Source organism: Lingula anatina, chromosome 8, assembly GCF_051362555.1.
Source record: "Lingula anatina isolate TDL-2025a chromosome 8, LinAna3.0, whole genome shotgun sequence".
NCBI classification, from domain to species: Eukaryota; Metazoa; Brachiopoda; class Lingulata; order Lingulida; family Lingulidae; genus Lingula; species Lingula anatina.
The window spans coordinates 17,680,807-17,697,475 of NC_141774.1; the positions used below are offsets into that span (position 1 = coordinate 17,680,807).

The 16,669-nt window shown below is 36.5% G+C and overlaps 1 protein-coding gene across 3 annotated transcripts in view; it reads right to left on the reverse strand.

Annotated features, from left to right (window-relative positions):
• Window positions 1-115: 115 nt before the first annotated feature.
• The window catches only part of LOC106167849 (uncharacterized), a 35,922-nt gene continuing 19,368 nt past the window's right edge, over window positions 116-16,669 (reverse strand). Inside the window, exons 14-33 of one of the 3 annotated variants that reach the window (XM_087019162.1) lie at window positions 16,562-16,599; window positions 13,476-15,851; window positions 9,977-12,817; window positions 9,403-9,468; window positions 7,779-7,826; window positions 7,330-7,448; window positions 6,505-6,723; window positions 6,064-6,152; window positions 5,645-5,767; window positions 4,882-5,281; window positions 4,423-4,525; window positions 3,842-3,945; window positions 3,324-3,437; window positions 2,840-2,936; window positions 2,450-2,574; window positions 2,108-2,200; window positions 1,704-1,789; window positions 1,391-1,460; window positions 957-1,073; window positions 116-601 (exon numbers count right to left, since the gene is read on the reverse strand). In XM_087019162.1, the coding sequence (XP_086875288.1) occupies window positions 434-601; window positions 957-1,073; window positions 1,391-1,460; window positions 1,704-1,789; window positions 2,108-2,200; window positions 2,450-2,574; window positions 2,840-2,936; window positions 3,324-3,437; window positions 3,842-3,945; window positions 4,423-4,525; window positions 4,882-5,281; window positions 5,645-5,767; window positions 6,064-6,152; window positions 6,505-6,723; window positions 7,330-7,448; window positions 7,779-7,826; window positions 9,403-9,468; window positions 9,977-12,817; window positions 13,476-15,851; window positions 16,562-16,599 (7,396 nt within the window). In that variant the 3' untranslated portion in view covers window positions 116-433. The remainder of the gene's footprint in view (window positions 602-956; window positions 1,074-1,390; window positions 1,461-1,703; window positions 1,790-2,107; window positions 2,201-2,449; window positions 2,575-2,839; window positions 2,937-3,323; window positions 3,438-3,841; window positions 3,946-4,422; window positions 4,526-4,881; window positions 5,282-5,644; window positions 5,768-6,063; window positions 6,153-6,504; window positions 6,724-7,329; window positions 7,449-7,778; window positions 7,827-9,402; window positions 9,469-9,976; window positions 12,818-13,475; window positions 15,852-16,561; window positions 16,600-16,669) is intronic. The other 2 variants (XM_087019163.1, XM_087019164.1) reach the window with 2 other exon arrangements.

Consider the following 16,669-nt stretch of genomic DNA (forward strand, 5'->3'; position numbering starts at 1 on the left):
AAACTTAAATTAAATCAGAATTAGTGATTATAAAAATAGCTTTTAAATAGTTTTCAGTAGCATGATGGGTTTTCATTAATGAAAAATACTGTATATGTTGTGGACTTTATTTTTATTGAGCTGTTTCAAATGGACAATGGGAAACATGTTATTGATGACATGATTATTCACAGTATGTGAAATTTCCCTGCATTGTTTAATTTCTTCTTTTTAATTCCAGTAAGTAGCTGAGTGAAAAATAATAATTTGATTTGAAAAAACATTAAATTCTTCCATTTTATAGAAAAAGTTAGCTAAAATAACTCAGCTGTCTTATTTCTTACATCTTCCTGGCCTATATTTTTTCATTTTCAGTGCTAATTTGAGTGAGCATGTAACACCTTGCACTTTCACCTCTGCTTTAAATCCAGTTTATCTGTGACTTAATCCACTGCTAACTCTTCACCTCCATCTCTTTCCTGTCATCATCTAATCTCCACACAGCCACATTAAGAGGGTCCTTAATGATCCTCTCGTGGACTTCAATAAACAGAGGACAGTATATTAAAAAGTCCAAAAACTCCACCATTCCATTTTTATACCTATTAAATTTATTGACGACCTGAAAAGATTAAATTATTATTAAGTTTAAAAATAGTCTCCAAAATATGTGAAATGCAAAATGTTCAGTCCAAACTTGTCACCCATCTAACATTTCTAAATTTCTAAAGAAGAAAAAAGAGCAAATAAAAAGAAGAAGTAAACCAATTGTAACATTTTGAATAATCGAATTATCAGTAAATTCTTATGCCAGATCCAACTTATCATAATGATTTTATACCAATCAGGAACAAAATGAGTGTTCTTATTAAGGAAAATATAAATAAGTAAATAAATAAGTTGAGTGATTTATCAATTAATGAATTTATGAACATCACAGCTGTGTTAGTTGAGATAATGAGCACAATCTATCTCACCCATTGAGTGTGTTCTGGAGTAATGCCACCTGCTGCCAGCTCTATTGCCAAGGTATCAGCATCTATTCTTCCATCTGGCATGCCAGCTGTTTGGTTATCTAGGAGGAAGAACAGCTCCTGGAAATATAATAATAATAATAATAATAATAATAATAATAATAATAAAAATAATAGAACATTTCATTTAACAAAAATCATTCTATAAGAACCACATAAAAGTTTAATTGACTACTGCTTTGTAGCATTTCTTACCAATAGAAATTAATAATAATAATAATAATAATAATAATAATAATAATAATAAAAACAATAACACGTCTTATTAAACTAGGACTGTTTAGGCTCAGGATTATAGGGATGTTATCGGACTGTGACTTTATTTAATTTTTGATATAAATTTACAAAATCATATTATTACATTCCCAATGCCTTACCTTGCACTTGCCCATCTTTATATCCAGAGCCTCAAAGTCAAACTTGTTTATCAACTTTCTTGTTATTGGACTGAAACAGAAGACAGTGATATTATTCTTTATAAAGAAAAAGATATTTTCCAGCAAAAATTCGGAAAACAGGTTTTTGAGATCAAATATTCATGGCGTAAAAAATATAACTGAAAAAATACGTACAATCAAACTCCACTTCACAACAATTTTTAAGGAAAATAAATGTCACCACAAGTGACATTATAAGATTTAGATATAAAAAAATTAAGAAATCAGGTGTAGAATCTTTAAATAAACTCACTCTAGTTGTTTCACTTTCTCAGACAAAGCTGCCACTGCACTGAACAGTTTCAGATTTAGCCTGTGTCTGCCTGGAAGATCCAGAACCTGCAAGAGCCAAAAAGGAACTTTACTTCTTTGACAATATACACAAGATACTCAGATATATTTGTTCTCTGTTACAACAGTGACACATTTGGCCTGGTAGGAAATAAGTAAAAAATCAAATTATGTAAAAAATGTACTACATCAGCAATTAATAAAATAAGGGTCCACTGAATAAGGGCATACTTTAACCCAAATGTTTTATGCATTTATATGTATTTAGGCTATCTCATAAATACTCCACCTTTGAAATTTACACAAACATACAAAATAAATACAAAAATAATTATTATCAGAATAACAGGGCTGGACTTGACTTACATGGTAGACAAACTGGAACTCTCTGTCTGTTAATAAGTTGTTGTTAATTCTCTGCAGTGCTGCCTCAACTTCTTCAACATTGATTTCAACATCCTGGAAAATTAAACAATAATAATAATAATAATAATAATAATAATAATAATATATTAGTTCTTGGTAAAACCATAAGTACCCATAGTATAATTCACTGAAGGGAAACTTCATCACAAAACATTAACAAAACAGATTTTCATCTCTTTTTAAGTACCATATCTTCCATGTTCAAAGACAATAATTCCATTTAACTAAAACATGCATAGGGTATCCATATAATTATTTCTCCCAAAGTAAAGATGTACTCACAGGCACTGGATTGATCTGCTGGTAAAGAGGACTTTGTTTCCTTCTGAATTCTCTTGTCCTCTCATTTTCAATTTGCTCCTTGAGAAATAGATCCCTAGTGTAAACTTCCATTTCTCGTTTTTCCTCTACAAAAAAATATAAAATAATTAATTAATTAATTAAATTTGGAAATTCAATGGTATTTTATAAAGAAAGGTGTAGCTATTCAGACTGCCTGTCTCCCAAAGTCAATGCCAATACTCAGTAATCTTGGACAGATATCACTACTTTAAATTTCGCTTGATGTTCAATCACTTATACTTCTCTATAAAAACAGTGACTTTGGACACATATAGAATTTTGAAATATCCCTTTAATTAAGGCTTTAAATCTTCTCCTTTCATATCTTACCATCTGTGATGTTCATTCTGGCCTCCAGTTCTGCCATCTTCTTCTCTATGATAGATAATTGAGCATCTGTTCTGGTTACCTCTGGCATATTGGAGATCTGGAAGAGCAATTGTGTTAGGTGTGACAGCACACATTGTGTTGGTTGAGCATGATGGCAGATGAGAAGAAAGCAATGTGTTTACTTGACATTTCTTTGCCAAATGTTGACTGGTTTTTCTAAAACTGGCTTTAAATTTTTTGTACAAAAATTGAAAAACTTTCCAAACAGTTTTCTACTTTAACCTAGGAATACATTCCTAAGGAAGAGACATCTCTTCTTTGCTAAATTTCATGCATTTCAATTACGATTAATTTTTCCCTGCAGGCAGTAATTTTGACTCCATATACCTTTGTCAATTACATATAACAATCAAAATATAAATATAAATATTTTAAAATTTATTTGTGGTCAGTCTAAATGAACATGTCAATATAAACCACCTACCATTGACCACATCTTACTGTCCAGCCTGCCAATAATTTCATCAGCGGTCAGTTTCTTCTTGGGCTGCTGTTCATCCTGAGTGGAGGGCATCTCAGTGACCAGCACTTGATTCTTCTGAAATGTTCAGAAAATAAAGTGTTTTTTTATTTCTTACCAAAGTTAAGTACAAACATATATCATTCAAATTGTGGAAGGGGAATTAAATGCACATTATTTCCTGCTGAATACATGTATATATATTTAGTGTTTATGTTTAAAAGCTTTAATTTACATAAATACAATTCACAGCATTGTTCTTTCAATGATAAGCCCATATTAAAATTTTAACTTGAACATCAAGAAAACAGATTTCAGATTAGGTTACATTTGCTCAGCTGGAGTAATTGTACCTTTTTTTCTGACAAACAAGACTTTAAGCCATCTTCTTTTCATTTCTGATTCTACAGATTCAATATCCTAAAATTAATATCTTTAGTTCTAATCATAATATGTAAATACCTCTATTTGTTCAATATTACCTTCTTTCCTTTCCCTTTTCCCTTGGCAAAGGTATCATAGTCTGGTCTCATGAGGTCTGGGAGATCTTCTTTGATTGTGTTGAAAATAAACTGCTTTTTCTGACCTGCAGGGTACACAGATTCAACAGCTGTCACAACTAACACAATGGCACAATCATTTCAGTTCTTTTTCAGCTGAAGTTGATAATTTTTCACATTTACCACTACCAATTAAAACAGCAATTAATAAACAACTGCAATGAAGCACTGAGGGGAAATAATGTTTTGCTTTCGAAACTGGCATAATACCTTTTTAAATACAGCACATATACATAGTATGGTTATACCATATACATGTATTGAGACAAATTTGACTCATGTAGCCCTTGCAATGATACAGAATTAATTTACTTTATGTACATTTGTTGATGTTATAATCCCATGTGTAACACCTGTACCTGTGCTTCCATTGTGGTTGTTCATGCAGATATTGCCCACACACACACACACACACACACACACACACACACACACACATCTACTCTGTGAACAACAGATGCCCAATAAAGTGGAAAATTACTGTCACAAAATGTCTTACTTACTCTGCAAAGTAAGCTTCTTCACAATCAGCTTCCTGTATTTCTGTGTCATCCTGTCCATGCTGTAGTCAAGTTTCTTGGACAACACATCTGCAGCACTCTGGCCCTATGACAACAGGGATAAGAAAATATGTATATTGCAATTAATAAGTGCGTAAAATATACAAACGAAAAAAACTTAGTATGTGTTCAAAAGTCTCATTTTCATTAAGTCACCAGAGTATATGTGCTGTCTGAAGGGACACTTATACCATAAAATAAATACTAAAATCCAGAAACTTAAATGTAGATGAAATTATAGAACACAAATTTTAAGAGTTACACAACTTATATTTATTTGGCTATTTTCATTGTTTTTCTAATTTATACTATTAGATATTGAAATTATTATCAATACTATTATCATCATTATTCAATTCAATATCATATCATATTCCATTTAGCAAAATGTCTTTTACTCACCACGAGAAACTCGTACTGCCCGGCTCTGTTTAACAACCCCATGTCCCTGAACTTGACCTTGTCCACACTTGGGAGAGAAATCCCACTGTCTTTATCATCATCCATATCCTTGGGTGCCACTCCCTCTGCCACAGGGGGCAGAGCTGCATTATTATCATCACCAGCAGTAGCCCCGCCTCCTAAAGTGGCTGACATCTGAGTGACAATTCCACCTGTTCCTTTTGGTAGTGCTTTGGGCTTTTCTTGGTCTTCTTCCTCTTCAAGGTCTAGGTCAAATGGGTTCTTATATTTTTCTTTGAATTTCATTGAGTATTTTGAAGGTGGGATGTTTTTATAGCGTTCAGACTGCTCTTCAATTGTCTCAGCAAAAATGCGTTCGTAAAAAGGCATTCTGTCGGGACTGAAGTGAAAAAAAATCCACATGTATCATATATTTGTTTATATACTAGCATTTCATTCTTATTTCTACAAAATACCGTTACCTGGTACATCACATGTACTTGAATTCTTCAATGAAAGATTGCACAAAAATTGAATAACATTTGTTGTGACAGAAATGTTCAACCACTGGTAGTTGTCAGGAATACAAGTGCATAAATGCCAGCTCCAGTATAAAATTATGTGAAAGACAATTTATCAACTCACATAATATTTTTTTTACTCTCTAAGAATGCATCAGAACAGAAAACCCTTATTCTGGGTTTAAGGAACATTGAATTAGTTGAGATTCGAGAATCACAACCAAACACAATCCTATACTCACTGTATAATACAGTATTTAGCCAGAAGGTCAAGAGGGTCTGTCATCTCCTGAAGGTCACTCTTCGGCATGGGAGCCGTTGCCTTGGCAATAGCCCTTAGAGTCACTCTTGGCTTGCGTTTTGGACTGGAAGAAATTTTGAAAAATTTCTGTTCAATCCTGTGCTTAAAATTCATATTTCTTAAGAAATCAAATGTACCTGTATGTGAATGTTGTTTGCAGATATATTTCTTAATATTTAACTGATGTTCTCTCTTTAGATAAATATAAACATGTTAAATCCTAAAAACATATCTCAATTTGCTTTTTATAAAAATCCTGTTTATATTGGTCAGTTTTTGCCAAATTATAGAATTCAAACTATCTTTCGAAAAAAAAAAACATATTTTTTTTTTAAATCAACTTCACTTCCAAAAACTTACAGCATCTTCCTCTTTGGTTTGGGAGGTGGCGGTGTTGGAGTTGGAGATTTAGGTGGTGGAGTGGGTCCTTCTATTTCTACCTCTTCCTCCTTAAAAAAATTGATGAAATTATCTATTTATATAATTGCAGTAATCACTCAATACTTTCAATGGAGAAAAACTGTGAACTTTACAGATACTGTACAGGTATATTTAATCAAAACTTCTGAAATTAAGTACATTCCTACTGGGTGATAGCAACAAAATTTAAAAGAAGGCTACTCCTTATTTCTATTTTATGCCCTAAAAGCACAACAAATGTTCAATAGAAAAATCATTTTTGTGATTGTAAAATTATGTAAAATTATTAAGTTTGATAATTTTCGCCAATGAAAATGATCAAATAATTACCATATGTATTTATCATTAATACATTATAGTTATATATGAAGAACATATTACCTCTACCCTCACATAGTCCTCATCATCAGAATCTTTCTCAAACACAATCTCTGGAGAGGGAGATGGAGAGGGGGTGGGAAGAGGGGTGGGTTCTTTTGGTGGTGGGGTGGGGGTGGGGGTTGGCACAGGAGTTGGTTCTTTTGGGGGTGGAGGTGTTGGCTCCTTGGGCGGCGGGGTTGGTGGCTTCTTCTTGGGTGGTGGCAATGGTGGAGGTGGTGCCTGTGAAAAAAAAAAATAAAGACGTTAAAGGGATAATAACTCTTCGTATGAGATCAATATTTCACAATAACAACATTGTGAATAACTCATAGAAATATAATATATTCTGTTTTACCACAAAAACGGCAGTTATAGCTATTATTCTGATATCTGAGCTTGTCTTTAGACCACGTGACCTCCACTGATCTCTTAAGAGATTTTAACAAAAAACTTTTTAGAAAAAAAACAGGGATTAACTTTGAATGTAAAAATGGATTCATTAACCATTGATAAGTATGGGAAAATTGTTGTTTACTGCAGGAAAATTCATTTTTTGGCCAAAACGAAGAGTAATTATCCCTTTAAAGTCAGCTTTTAATTCCACTACATTCTGTTCAGTGCTGAAAACAACAATGAACAATGGGAATAATCATCCCTTTTCTTTATCTTATATACTAATTTCAATATTACTTTTTTCATATTTTATATTTTGTGAGTTTCATCAAATTAGAGCAATACATATAATAAAATTCACCTGTAGTTCATTTGTGTTAACACCAAAATGGAGCAAGTATTTCAAACAAAAGACCATTTCCAACCCAGTACTTCCTCTGTGATAAAGCTCACCTTGTACACCTTGACCTCTTTCTTTGGTGGCTCTGGCTTGGCCACCTTGGTCAGCCCCTTAATGACCTTCTTCTGGACCGGCGGTGGAGGGGGTGGGGGTGTGGGCTCCTTGGGGGGTTCTTTATGGAAGAGAGGGTGAATAGTTATAATCTTATAATAATAATCTTACAGCAATTTTAATAATAATAATAATAATAATAATAAAAACTTAAAGGGAATTCATTTTGAATAACATGATCAATAATTACTTAAAAACAATGTGAAATGTATCAAAAAGATGATAATGATCATAAGCTGTGTGGTGGATACATGTAGTGGTGGAGGTAACCGAACTGTTTTAAAAGGTCCGAATGTGGCAAATCTATAATGAAATATTCTACATCACTAAGATATTAAGTCAACTTGGTGTGGAATAAATGCAGCAATGACTGAGAATACAGAAGTTTTACCTGGCGTAGGTTCTTTGGGTGGGGGAGGAGTGGGCTCCTTTGGTGGTTCTGAAGATGAAGATGTCAACATATAAACATAAGCTACATAACATTTATATCGTAAATATAAATCTTTCTGTCTTAACAGTAAAATTAGACATAATTTTAGTATCTGTTGATATTATTTAATTAAAAGGGACCACTGACTTGTTATTAAAATGTCTTTGGTGACAACACTTATTGTTGAGGGGTTCAAAAACTACATGTTAATACAAAAATATTTTTCTTTTCAAGGAAACTAAAAATAATAGATAAATTAAATGTTCGTAACTGAACTTAAGGGGTAAATAAAATATAATTTCATGTAAATTTGATTAATTAAAATAGAAGAAACATAAATAAATTTCAAACAAGGCATTTAAATGTCATTAAATATAATAATTGTAAAATTGGGTGCAAAAAGTGCTAAAGCTACAGCAAGATATATCACAAAGAGAGGAATTAAAAAGTCATGCAGTGGGATTCTTAAGTACTCTCTCTGTGATATACTAGTAAGCTTTTCATTTAATTAAGTACAAGATTTGCCCAGTTATATCTAATAATCAAAACAGTGATATTTAGAGACTAAAAATTGGTTTCAATGTCTGTATGTAAAACCCTAAAACTAATTTACAAAATGCTATTTCTAATGAAAATGTTTCAAAATTCAAACAAAACTAAAATACAAAATGAACTTTTAGCATATATGATTTTAAAAACAAACTTTAATATTAGGAGATGAAAGCAAAGACTGGGCTTGTCTTGTACTTAATTGACACAACACATCACCTGGTGTTGGAGATGGTGAGGGTGGAAGAGGGGGTAGCCTCTCTAGCGGTGGGGTTTCAGAAGCTCGGGATGGAATAGAAGGAGATTCTTCCATACGCATTTCCATCAGAAAAGTGTACGGCTCTGATTCAATGACAGAATCTAACTCTGACTCCACGTCATCATTTATAGGTGCTGGGTGCAAATAAAATAAGGATAGTGCAAATAAAACAAGGATTGTAAACTAAAGGTGCCATGCAAAGCAGATTTTTCTATAGGTGCAAGGTATTTGTAAAATACATGCATGAGGGCACACTGGATTTCACTATGTATAAAAACAATGAAATATGATGACAACAAATAAGTAAGAATGCATAATGATATATAAAATGAATGTAAAACAATGATAAATAATTCAAGTATAAAATTAATAGCATAGCAACAATTCAAGCAAGCAATTTTCATATCCATATAATATGTAATACCAAATAAAGCCATAGCAACAAAAACAGTCAAAAGGTCCAACTCCATCTGAAGACAAAAATAAAAATGAAATAATTGTAATTTCAATGGCAATTCAATAACAAAATAAATGAAATAAAACAGTCATCACACATTCTGAGTGAAGGTGATCAACTCCATCCAAGAACACATGCACAGCATTCAAACTCTCTAAGAAATTAAAGCAGTTTCAATGTAACAAACACACATTCACATACCCCCCCCCCCCCCCACACACACACACACAAACAAACACAGCAAATAATAAATAAATAAATAACTGGGAAAATAATATGTAGTAGGCCTACACAGTACCACCTCAAACCAGTCAAGGTACCTTCTGGAGTCTCTACAGGCTCTACCAGGACATGTTGAACAGATCTGCTGGGTACCCTCTTTGGATCTGACAAATAACACTGGTGTTAGTGGTCTACAGAGATAGACACTGGCTCACACACAACAAAGCCATTTAAAACTTACGAACATATTTAGTAAACTTGGTAGCACTTTAAGGATTAGTACTTATGTCAGTAAAAGAAGCTTTGCAGCTGATTAAACTCAAACATCATTTAAGGAGAGATAGTAATGCTACAATTACTACACTGTACTTTAAATAATACAATTTGTACATATACAAACTACCAGTGCACTACCCTTCTACATGTAGCATGTCACAAGGTGGTTATGTATTCGCCAAATTCTAAAAAATGAAAGAAATATTTCTACAAGATATAAACCAATATACAAACTCAGTAAAGAAAATACCACAGCATTCTTTGAAAAAAATATATTTGGATGAAACAAAAATAATCAGAGAAAATCAGAGAAACAAATTTTAAAATGAAAATATGTGAAAGTAATCAGAGAGAAAACAAAACTTGAATGCATTTCCCCATCCAGTGCCATCTTACTTGCAACTTTCTCTTTCTTGATAATTTTCCTTTGCTTGGATAAGGCCTCAAGGTCATCTGCCTCTTCAAAGGTCAGTGGGATAGCAGGAAGTGAGTTGGACCTCTGTAGATTGGTTGAATTTATCCCAAGGTCAAGGCCAGGCAGAATGAAAAGTGCTGTGTCCGATACACATCTGAACAATAATGTATCTTCAGAGTCCAGAAATGGGAGAGAATGCTGGGACTTAGGCTGGACATCTTTGTGACCTCCAGTATCATGAGCTTGATCTTTATTTTCTTCCTCATGTTTTTCTTCTTTTTCTTCTTCTTCTTCATCACTGGAACCAATATCAGCTCCTGGGAAGAAACTCCCAGAGCTGAACCCAGACATGCGTTGTCCTGTCCTGAAATCTCCCAGAGCTAACTGTGGTTTCTGAAGCTGCTCCAAATTCAAGGAATCCAAAACTTCATTTGAGCTAAAATATCCGCTTGAACCACCAAGGAGAGAGTTAGTATCTGCGTTAGATCCTGTGCCTAGTTTATCTACACTATCACTACTGGGTAAGGTAAGAGTTGACCCCATTTCCTTGTCTTCATGTTTCTCTTCTTTATGAGCCTGCACATGATTCATGTAGCGCTGCATAAACTCATTGGCGTAACCTATGTTGGTGGGTAGACCTGGCCTAAAAGACATCCCGTACTGTTGATTTTGCAGGCGCAGCCGATGCATATCCTGCTGTTGCATTCTGGGTTGGTTCCAACGCTGAGCGTCCAACTCGGCTCGTTCTCTCTCTTCTTCTTCCCTTTTCTTCCTCTCTTCTTCTTCTCTCCTCTGTCTTTCCTCTTCCTCAATCCTCTTCCTTTCTTTCTCCTCTAACTCATGATGCTTTATGACATCTTCCAGCATGTCAATGATTTTCTGTATGGCAGTCAGCTCAATTTCAGAAATGTTCCGCTTGGTCTTAATCAGGGCTTTCATCTTCTGATGAATACTGGTCACGCGGACCAAATCAACCTCCGTCTCATTCACCAACCTTTCTACAGTCTCCAGCATTGCTTTCCAAGACACCAAATCTGGATGCGTGTCCTCAGCTCTCTCAAACTGTGGAATGATGAATTTAATCAGACTACTTTGTGACTTTGAAGCATCCTGTGTTTCTTTTTTGTCTTCTTCAACTGTGTCACCAAAGAGAAGCTTCATAAGAGCAGCTTCATTTACAGTCATGCCGTATCTCTTCATGAGGTCAAGTATTTCATCCTTGGTCATCATGACAGTTGGGAGCTTTGTCTTCAGCTCTTTCTTCAGTCCTTCCATAGGATTAAACATCAGCTGCTTGTTCTTTACATCATCTGGCAGCACTATTCCACCAAGTTTCTTCAAGAGCTCTGCCACAGAGGTAGCTTTGGGGGGAACTGGTTTAGTCTTCTTGGGAACTTTTGATTTACCCTTTTTCTTTGGTTCTGCATCCATGAGGGTATCTGTACTCTTCCCTTCGTTATCTTTACCTTTTACTTCTAAATTTCCAAAGGAGGATTGTAGGCTGCTTAGTGCTCCTCTGATATCACCCAATGAAGCTTCAAGTTTCTTTTTGCTTAGAGACATTCTACGGATCATTTCTTTTTCTTTTGACTCATCCCTGCCACCCTCTAACTGACCCTTCCTCAAAGGCCCTTTCCTGATTACCCTCCTTTCTTGTACCCCATCATCCACATCTTGTTCATCATCCTGGAAACTTCCTTCTGGCAGCCTGAAATTCAGATCTTGGCCCCTGAATGTCCTTTTGCTCTTCTCATAATGTGTCCTCTTCTTTTTAGCTTTAGACAGACTGCTTGCATCAGAAAAAGCAGAATCATCAGATACATCAGAGAGTACGCTGTCCCTTTTTCGTCTGAGGCGAACAGCTTTTCCATCATCTGTGTATATTACCTTGTAGTCATAATCTCCCATCTGTTTGGTAGGGCTGTTGATTAGATTTTCTCTGGTAACTTTGGCAACAGTTTGTCCATCATTGGCAGATACAAGCTCAATATTGCTTTGCCCCGCCTTTTCAAAGAGACGTATATGGACTCTGGATGACTTTCCCTTTTTCTTCCTATTGGTGGAGAACATAGAGCGTGGGGGCAGACTGCCAAGTTTGTCAGCAAGTTCATCATATTCATACTGATCTTCATCAAACTCATGCTCTTCCTCCCCCTCCTCCTCAACAAGTTCCCAATCTCCCTGTTCCTCTTCCTCCTCACTGTCCTCAAAGTCCTCCTCGCCTGCTGGGATATTCATGGTCAACTTTTTGCTCATTGGTTTATTGGTTCCAAAGATATGTGCTCTTTGTTGTGTGTTTCTTTTGTACGGAGTCATGTCCCTACCTCTCTTCACCTGGTTTGCATTAGGAGCATGCCTTGATGTGGTATCCCTCGGACTAAATTGTATCTGTGCCGGCCTGTGTCTTTCCTGAAGTGGACTACTGTGCATTTCACCAGCTCTCCCTGGAGTGGATGGTGCCAACTTGTACTTGGGTGTGTTAGTATGCAACAGATACCCTCCCTGGTCTAATATCACACCCTGCCTTTGCTCCTCGTAGGCCCTCCTCTTGGCCATCTCGTGCTGCTGTTGGGCTAACATTAATTTAATATATGACTCACGATTTGGGATGAGGTATCGCAACTGGGTGGTTTTGTTATCAGGAAAAATTGACACCATGGGTTTCTGATAATGTTTTCCACATACAGCACAGTTGTAGGTTTTTCTGTAGTGATAATTGAAATTGGATGGTATACCGTATCCTAGTTTGTGCTGACTTTCTATGTCAATTTCAAAGTTTTTGATGCCGAGATGCATAATTTGCTGCAAGTGAGTCTGCTGCTCTGTAAGTGGTTAGTAATAAAAAGAGCAAACTGTTAGTTAAGTTGTTAATATTAACAATATTACAATTATCAAAACATTTGACATTGTGACCATAAACCACAGACAGTCAAATCTGCATTCATCTTCATATATCATATTCACCATCAAACAGTATGTAATTTTCACATACACTCAAACTGATAACTTGATCTTTTCAAAATAAGACAAACAGGTACAAGTTCATACTTCATGAGGAGACAATGGCATTAAATTACCTGAAAACATAATTCAAAAATGAAACAAATAATCATTTTTGTGCTTAAGGTCTTCTGCCAAGCCGACGTGGTACTACAGCTGAAAATGAACTGGTGCCCGCGTCTACATGAGTGCATGATTAGGTGCTGCTACATATCTACATGTATTGCTATCAAAAACTTATAAGAATATCTGTGCATTAAATATCTACTGGTGTGAATTTACTGATGGGCATAAACTGAAACAGATGAAATGCTTTTGTGCATACACTATACAGAATGTGTCATGCTGCCATCTACAGTGACCTTCCCATGCAGTGCTGCCACATATAGTGCAATAGCACATGCGTGTTCTTTGGTGCAGTGCATGCTAATGTTACAGTACATATATAGTGCAACACCAAAAAAAGTGCATTTACTGCACCTTTCTTTTTGGTCTGAACCACTGGCGGTTTTTCTTTGGCAGGTTTTGCTTTTGGGACCTCTTTCTTTTCCCTTTCAGGTTTCTCCACTTTTGCAGGCTGCTTTGGGACTGGTTTTTCTGGTTTAGGATTGACTATTGTTTTTGTTCGTTCAGGTTTTGGCATTTCTTGTGGTGGTGGTGCTGGTCTGGGGGGTTCCTGTGTTTTGGCTTTGGGAGTTGAAACTGGGGGAGGGGTTTCTGCCTTGGGGGGTGCCTTTTTGGGGACAACCACAGGTGGGGGAGGAGGGGGTGCAGCTTTTGGCTTTGGTTCTACTTTGGGAGGTTGTGGCTTTGGAGCCTTTTGCAGAACAACTTTCTGTGGAATCTTTTTAGGTGTAGACTTTTCCAAAGGAGCTTGGACTGGGGTTACAGGGCCTGAATCAACTACACTGGGTTCTTTTTCAGACTTAACACTCTCTTGCTCAATGTCATTTATGATACTCTCAGGTGGATCTGATGGTGACTCTGACTTAGGTATGGGAACTTGGGTGATAAGTAAGGGTGTTTGGGGGATAGGGGTGGGTGATGGGGAGGGTTCTGGGGACTGTGGGGGTAGAGGGGTAGGAGAGGGAGATTTTGGAGGGATGGATTCTGTTTGCTGCTCTGCCTCTTGTGTCTCTTGAATTTCAGGTTCATCTTCCACTGGTTCTTCAGTGACTTCTGGTTGTTCCTCGGCTTCTTCTTCAGCAGAGACACTGAACTCTTCTTCTACTCGGACAAAGTCTGATTCAGAACTTGACACAACTTCATTTGCTACCTTGACTTCTTCTATTGGGCTTTTAGGAGTCTCTTCAACCACTGGCACTGGGGTCTGTTCCTTTGGTGGAGTGTCTTCCCTTTGTTCTTGAACTTCTTCCTCCTTGTCCTCTTCTGTGTTCTCTTCTTCAACCAGCTCTTCTTCCTCTGCGTCCTCCACCTCCGCTTCAATAACCTGCTCAGGTTCAGGTTCTGGTTCTGGTTCTTCTACAGGTGTAGAGTGCCTGGACTCAACGGGTAGTGAATCAGGTTTAGGAGGCTCATCCTTTTCAGTTACAGGTGTAGGTACCATTGGTTCTGCCTCCTTTTCTGACAGAATCTCCTCTGGTTCCTCACTATCACTGACTACAATTGGTGGTGTTGGTATTGGTTCTTGGACTGGTTCTTCTTTAACTGAGGGCTCTGAAGGAGCTGCCTCACTTTCAGTTGTATTATTTTCTTCAATTATCACTGGTGTGGGTTCTTTTTGCACAGTTTCTTCTGGGGCCTCTGGAGACATTTGGACTGTTGGATCTGGCTCTGATAATGGGCTCTCTTGAGCAGGAGGTGGAGGTGTTGGTGATACTTTTACAGGCTCAACAATTTCCTGAACAATATCATAATCATTTTCCTCCTCTGGCTCAATGTTGAGAACCTCAGGATCAGGAGTCTTAGCAGCAATAATGTCAACAATGGTTTCAGGTTTTTCTTCTTCAGGTGCTTTTTCTTCAATCAGAACTGGCCGCACTTCTTCCTGAACTTCAACCTGAACTGGGGTCTCTGAATGAACTGAGGCCTCTGAGACTGGTGGCGGAATGGGGTCTGGCTCATGGTCAATGCTGCTTTCAGTCTCACTAGAATCTTCAGTCTCGACATGACTTTCATTTTCTGCTTCTATCTGTGGGGTGGTGTTTTCCACAGGTGGGGGTGGTGGAGAAGGAGAGGGTGAAGCCTGAGGGCTCTCATCTGGTATTCTCTCTGGGACATCTTGTTCACTGGGTAAGGGTGTCTGTATGTGATGTTTGGGGGGAAGGTCAGGGGTAATCAGAGGTTTGGGTTCAGGAGGAGGCAAAGTATTGTTTCTCTGGACTGATGCAACAGGTGGTGGTTCTGCAGGGGGTTTCTTAATCAACTGGTCATCAGAGTAGCTTTTCACCACAGCATTGAGTATATAACTAGGCACCTGCACACCAGGGGGTATTTGCACTGGGGCCTTAAACCTCTGCCTGCTTGGCATAGCACCTAGGATGGGGATTCCAGCAGTGAGGGCCATGTCCTCGATTGGAGAGGACAAGATAGGAAAACCTGACTTTTTAAGTCTGGGAGAGAGATTTGATTGTGAAGAGTCTTTGTCACCGGGCATTATTGGACGAGGGGACAATTGGGATATAGAAGTGGGACGATTTGCATCTTTGGTTTTGGCATTGGATTGTCTTGAATGTTTTGACTGTGACTGTGGTGCCATCTCCCAATATTGACTAGGGGAACCATGTTGGTTCAATGTTTGGGAACCCTGTGAATTATTAGGTATGGGGTGGGAAGCCTCAAGCTGGCCTGCAATAGGGAGCACCTGAAAATCTGCAACACTGTTGGCTGGAGGGACTGAAATTTTGTCAATTAAAGATGAATTAATATTAAATAAAAATATCACCTTTAAAGAATACCTTTATCTCTTTGTAGTAAAGTGAAAGTTTGGAGATACTGAAAATATCCAATTTTGGCCATTGCTTTGCCTTTTTTTCCTTCCCTTACTTATTTCACTTGAATTCTTTGCATTCTTCTAATTTTTATTGTAATTATTTGTTATTAAATTGCATCAGTCTATGAACTTTAACAGCTTATTGTTGCTAAAACAAGGTCACAGGAAGAGTATGATTTTTGATCTGATTTGAGAACATTTTACAGAATAAAATAAGCCAAACTGCAGCTGATCTATTGTCCAAACATCCCACTTTACCACAGAGTTTAAAAATACATATATACTAGCATAATATGACATATGTATCAAAACATCTGAAATGGAAACAGTTGCAAGGATAAAATAAAATTTTTCCCATTAAAAATACCATGAAATCTATGCATGGATATCTAGCACTATAATGTAATCAAATGCATTTTATACAAAAAGATTCTATGGGATTTAAGACAAAGGCTGGGAAAATAAGCTTTTGCAGTATGGAGATTGATCTAAGCAGCTTTCTAAAATATTCATCAAAATTTATCATATTGAACTGGTTGCTAGAATATTCTGTATTTCTATATATAATATACTAATATTTCTAGGTACACATGAAGATTGCATTTTAACATACCTGGTGAACTTTCAACACCTGAGTCAGGGGTTCCTTGCCTGAATGAAATAAAATCAAAAATCACAAATCTCAAAAAGAACTAAATAAAATGAACAAAATATACAACTC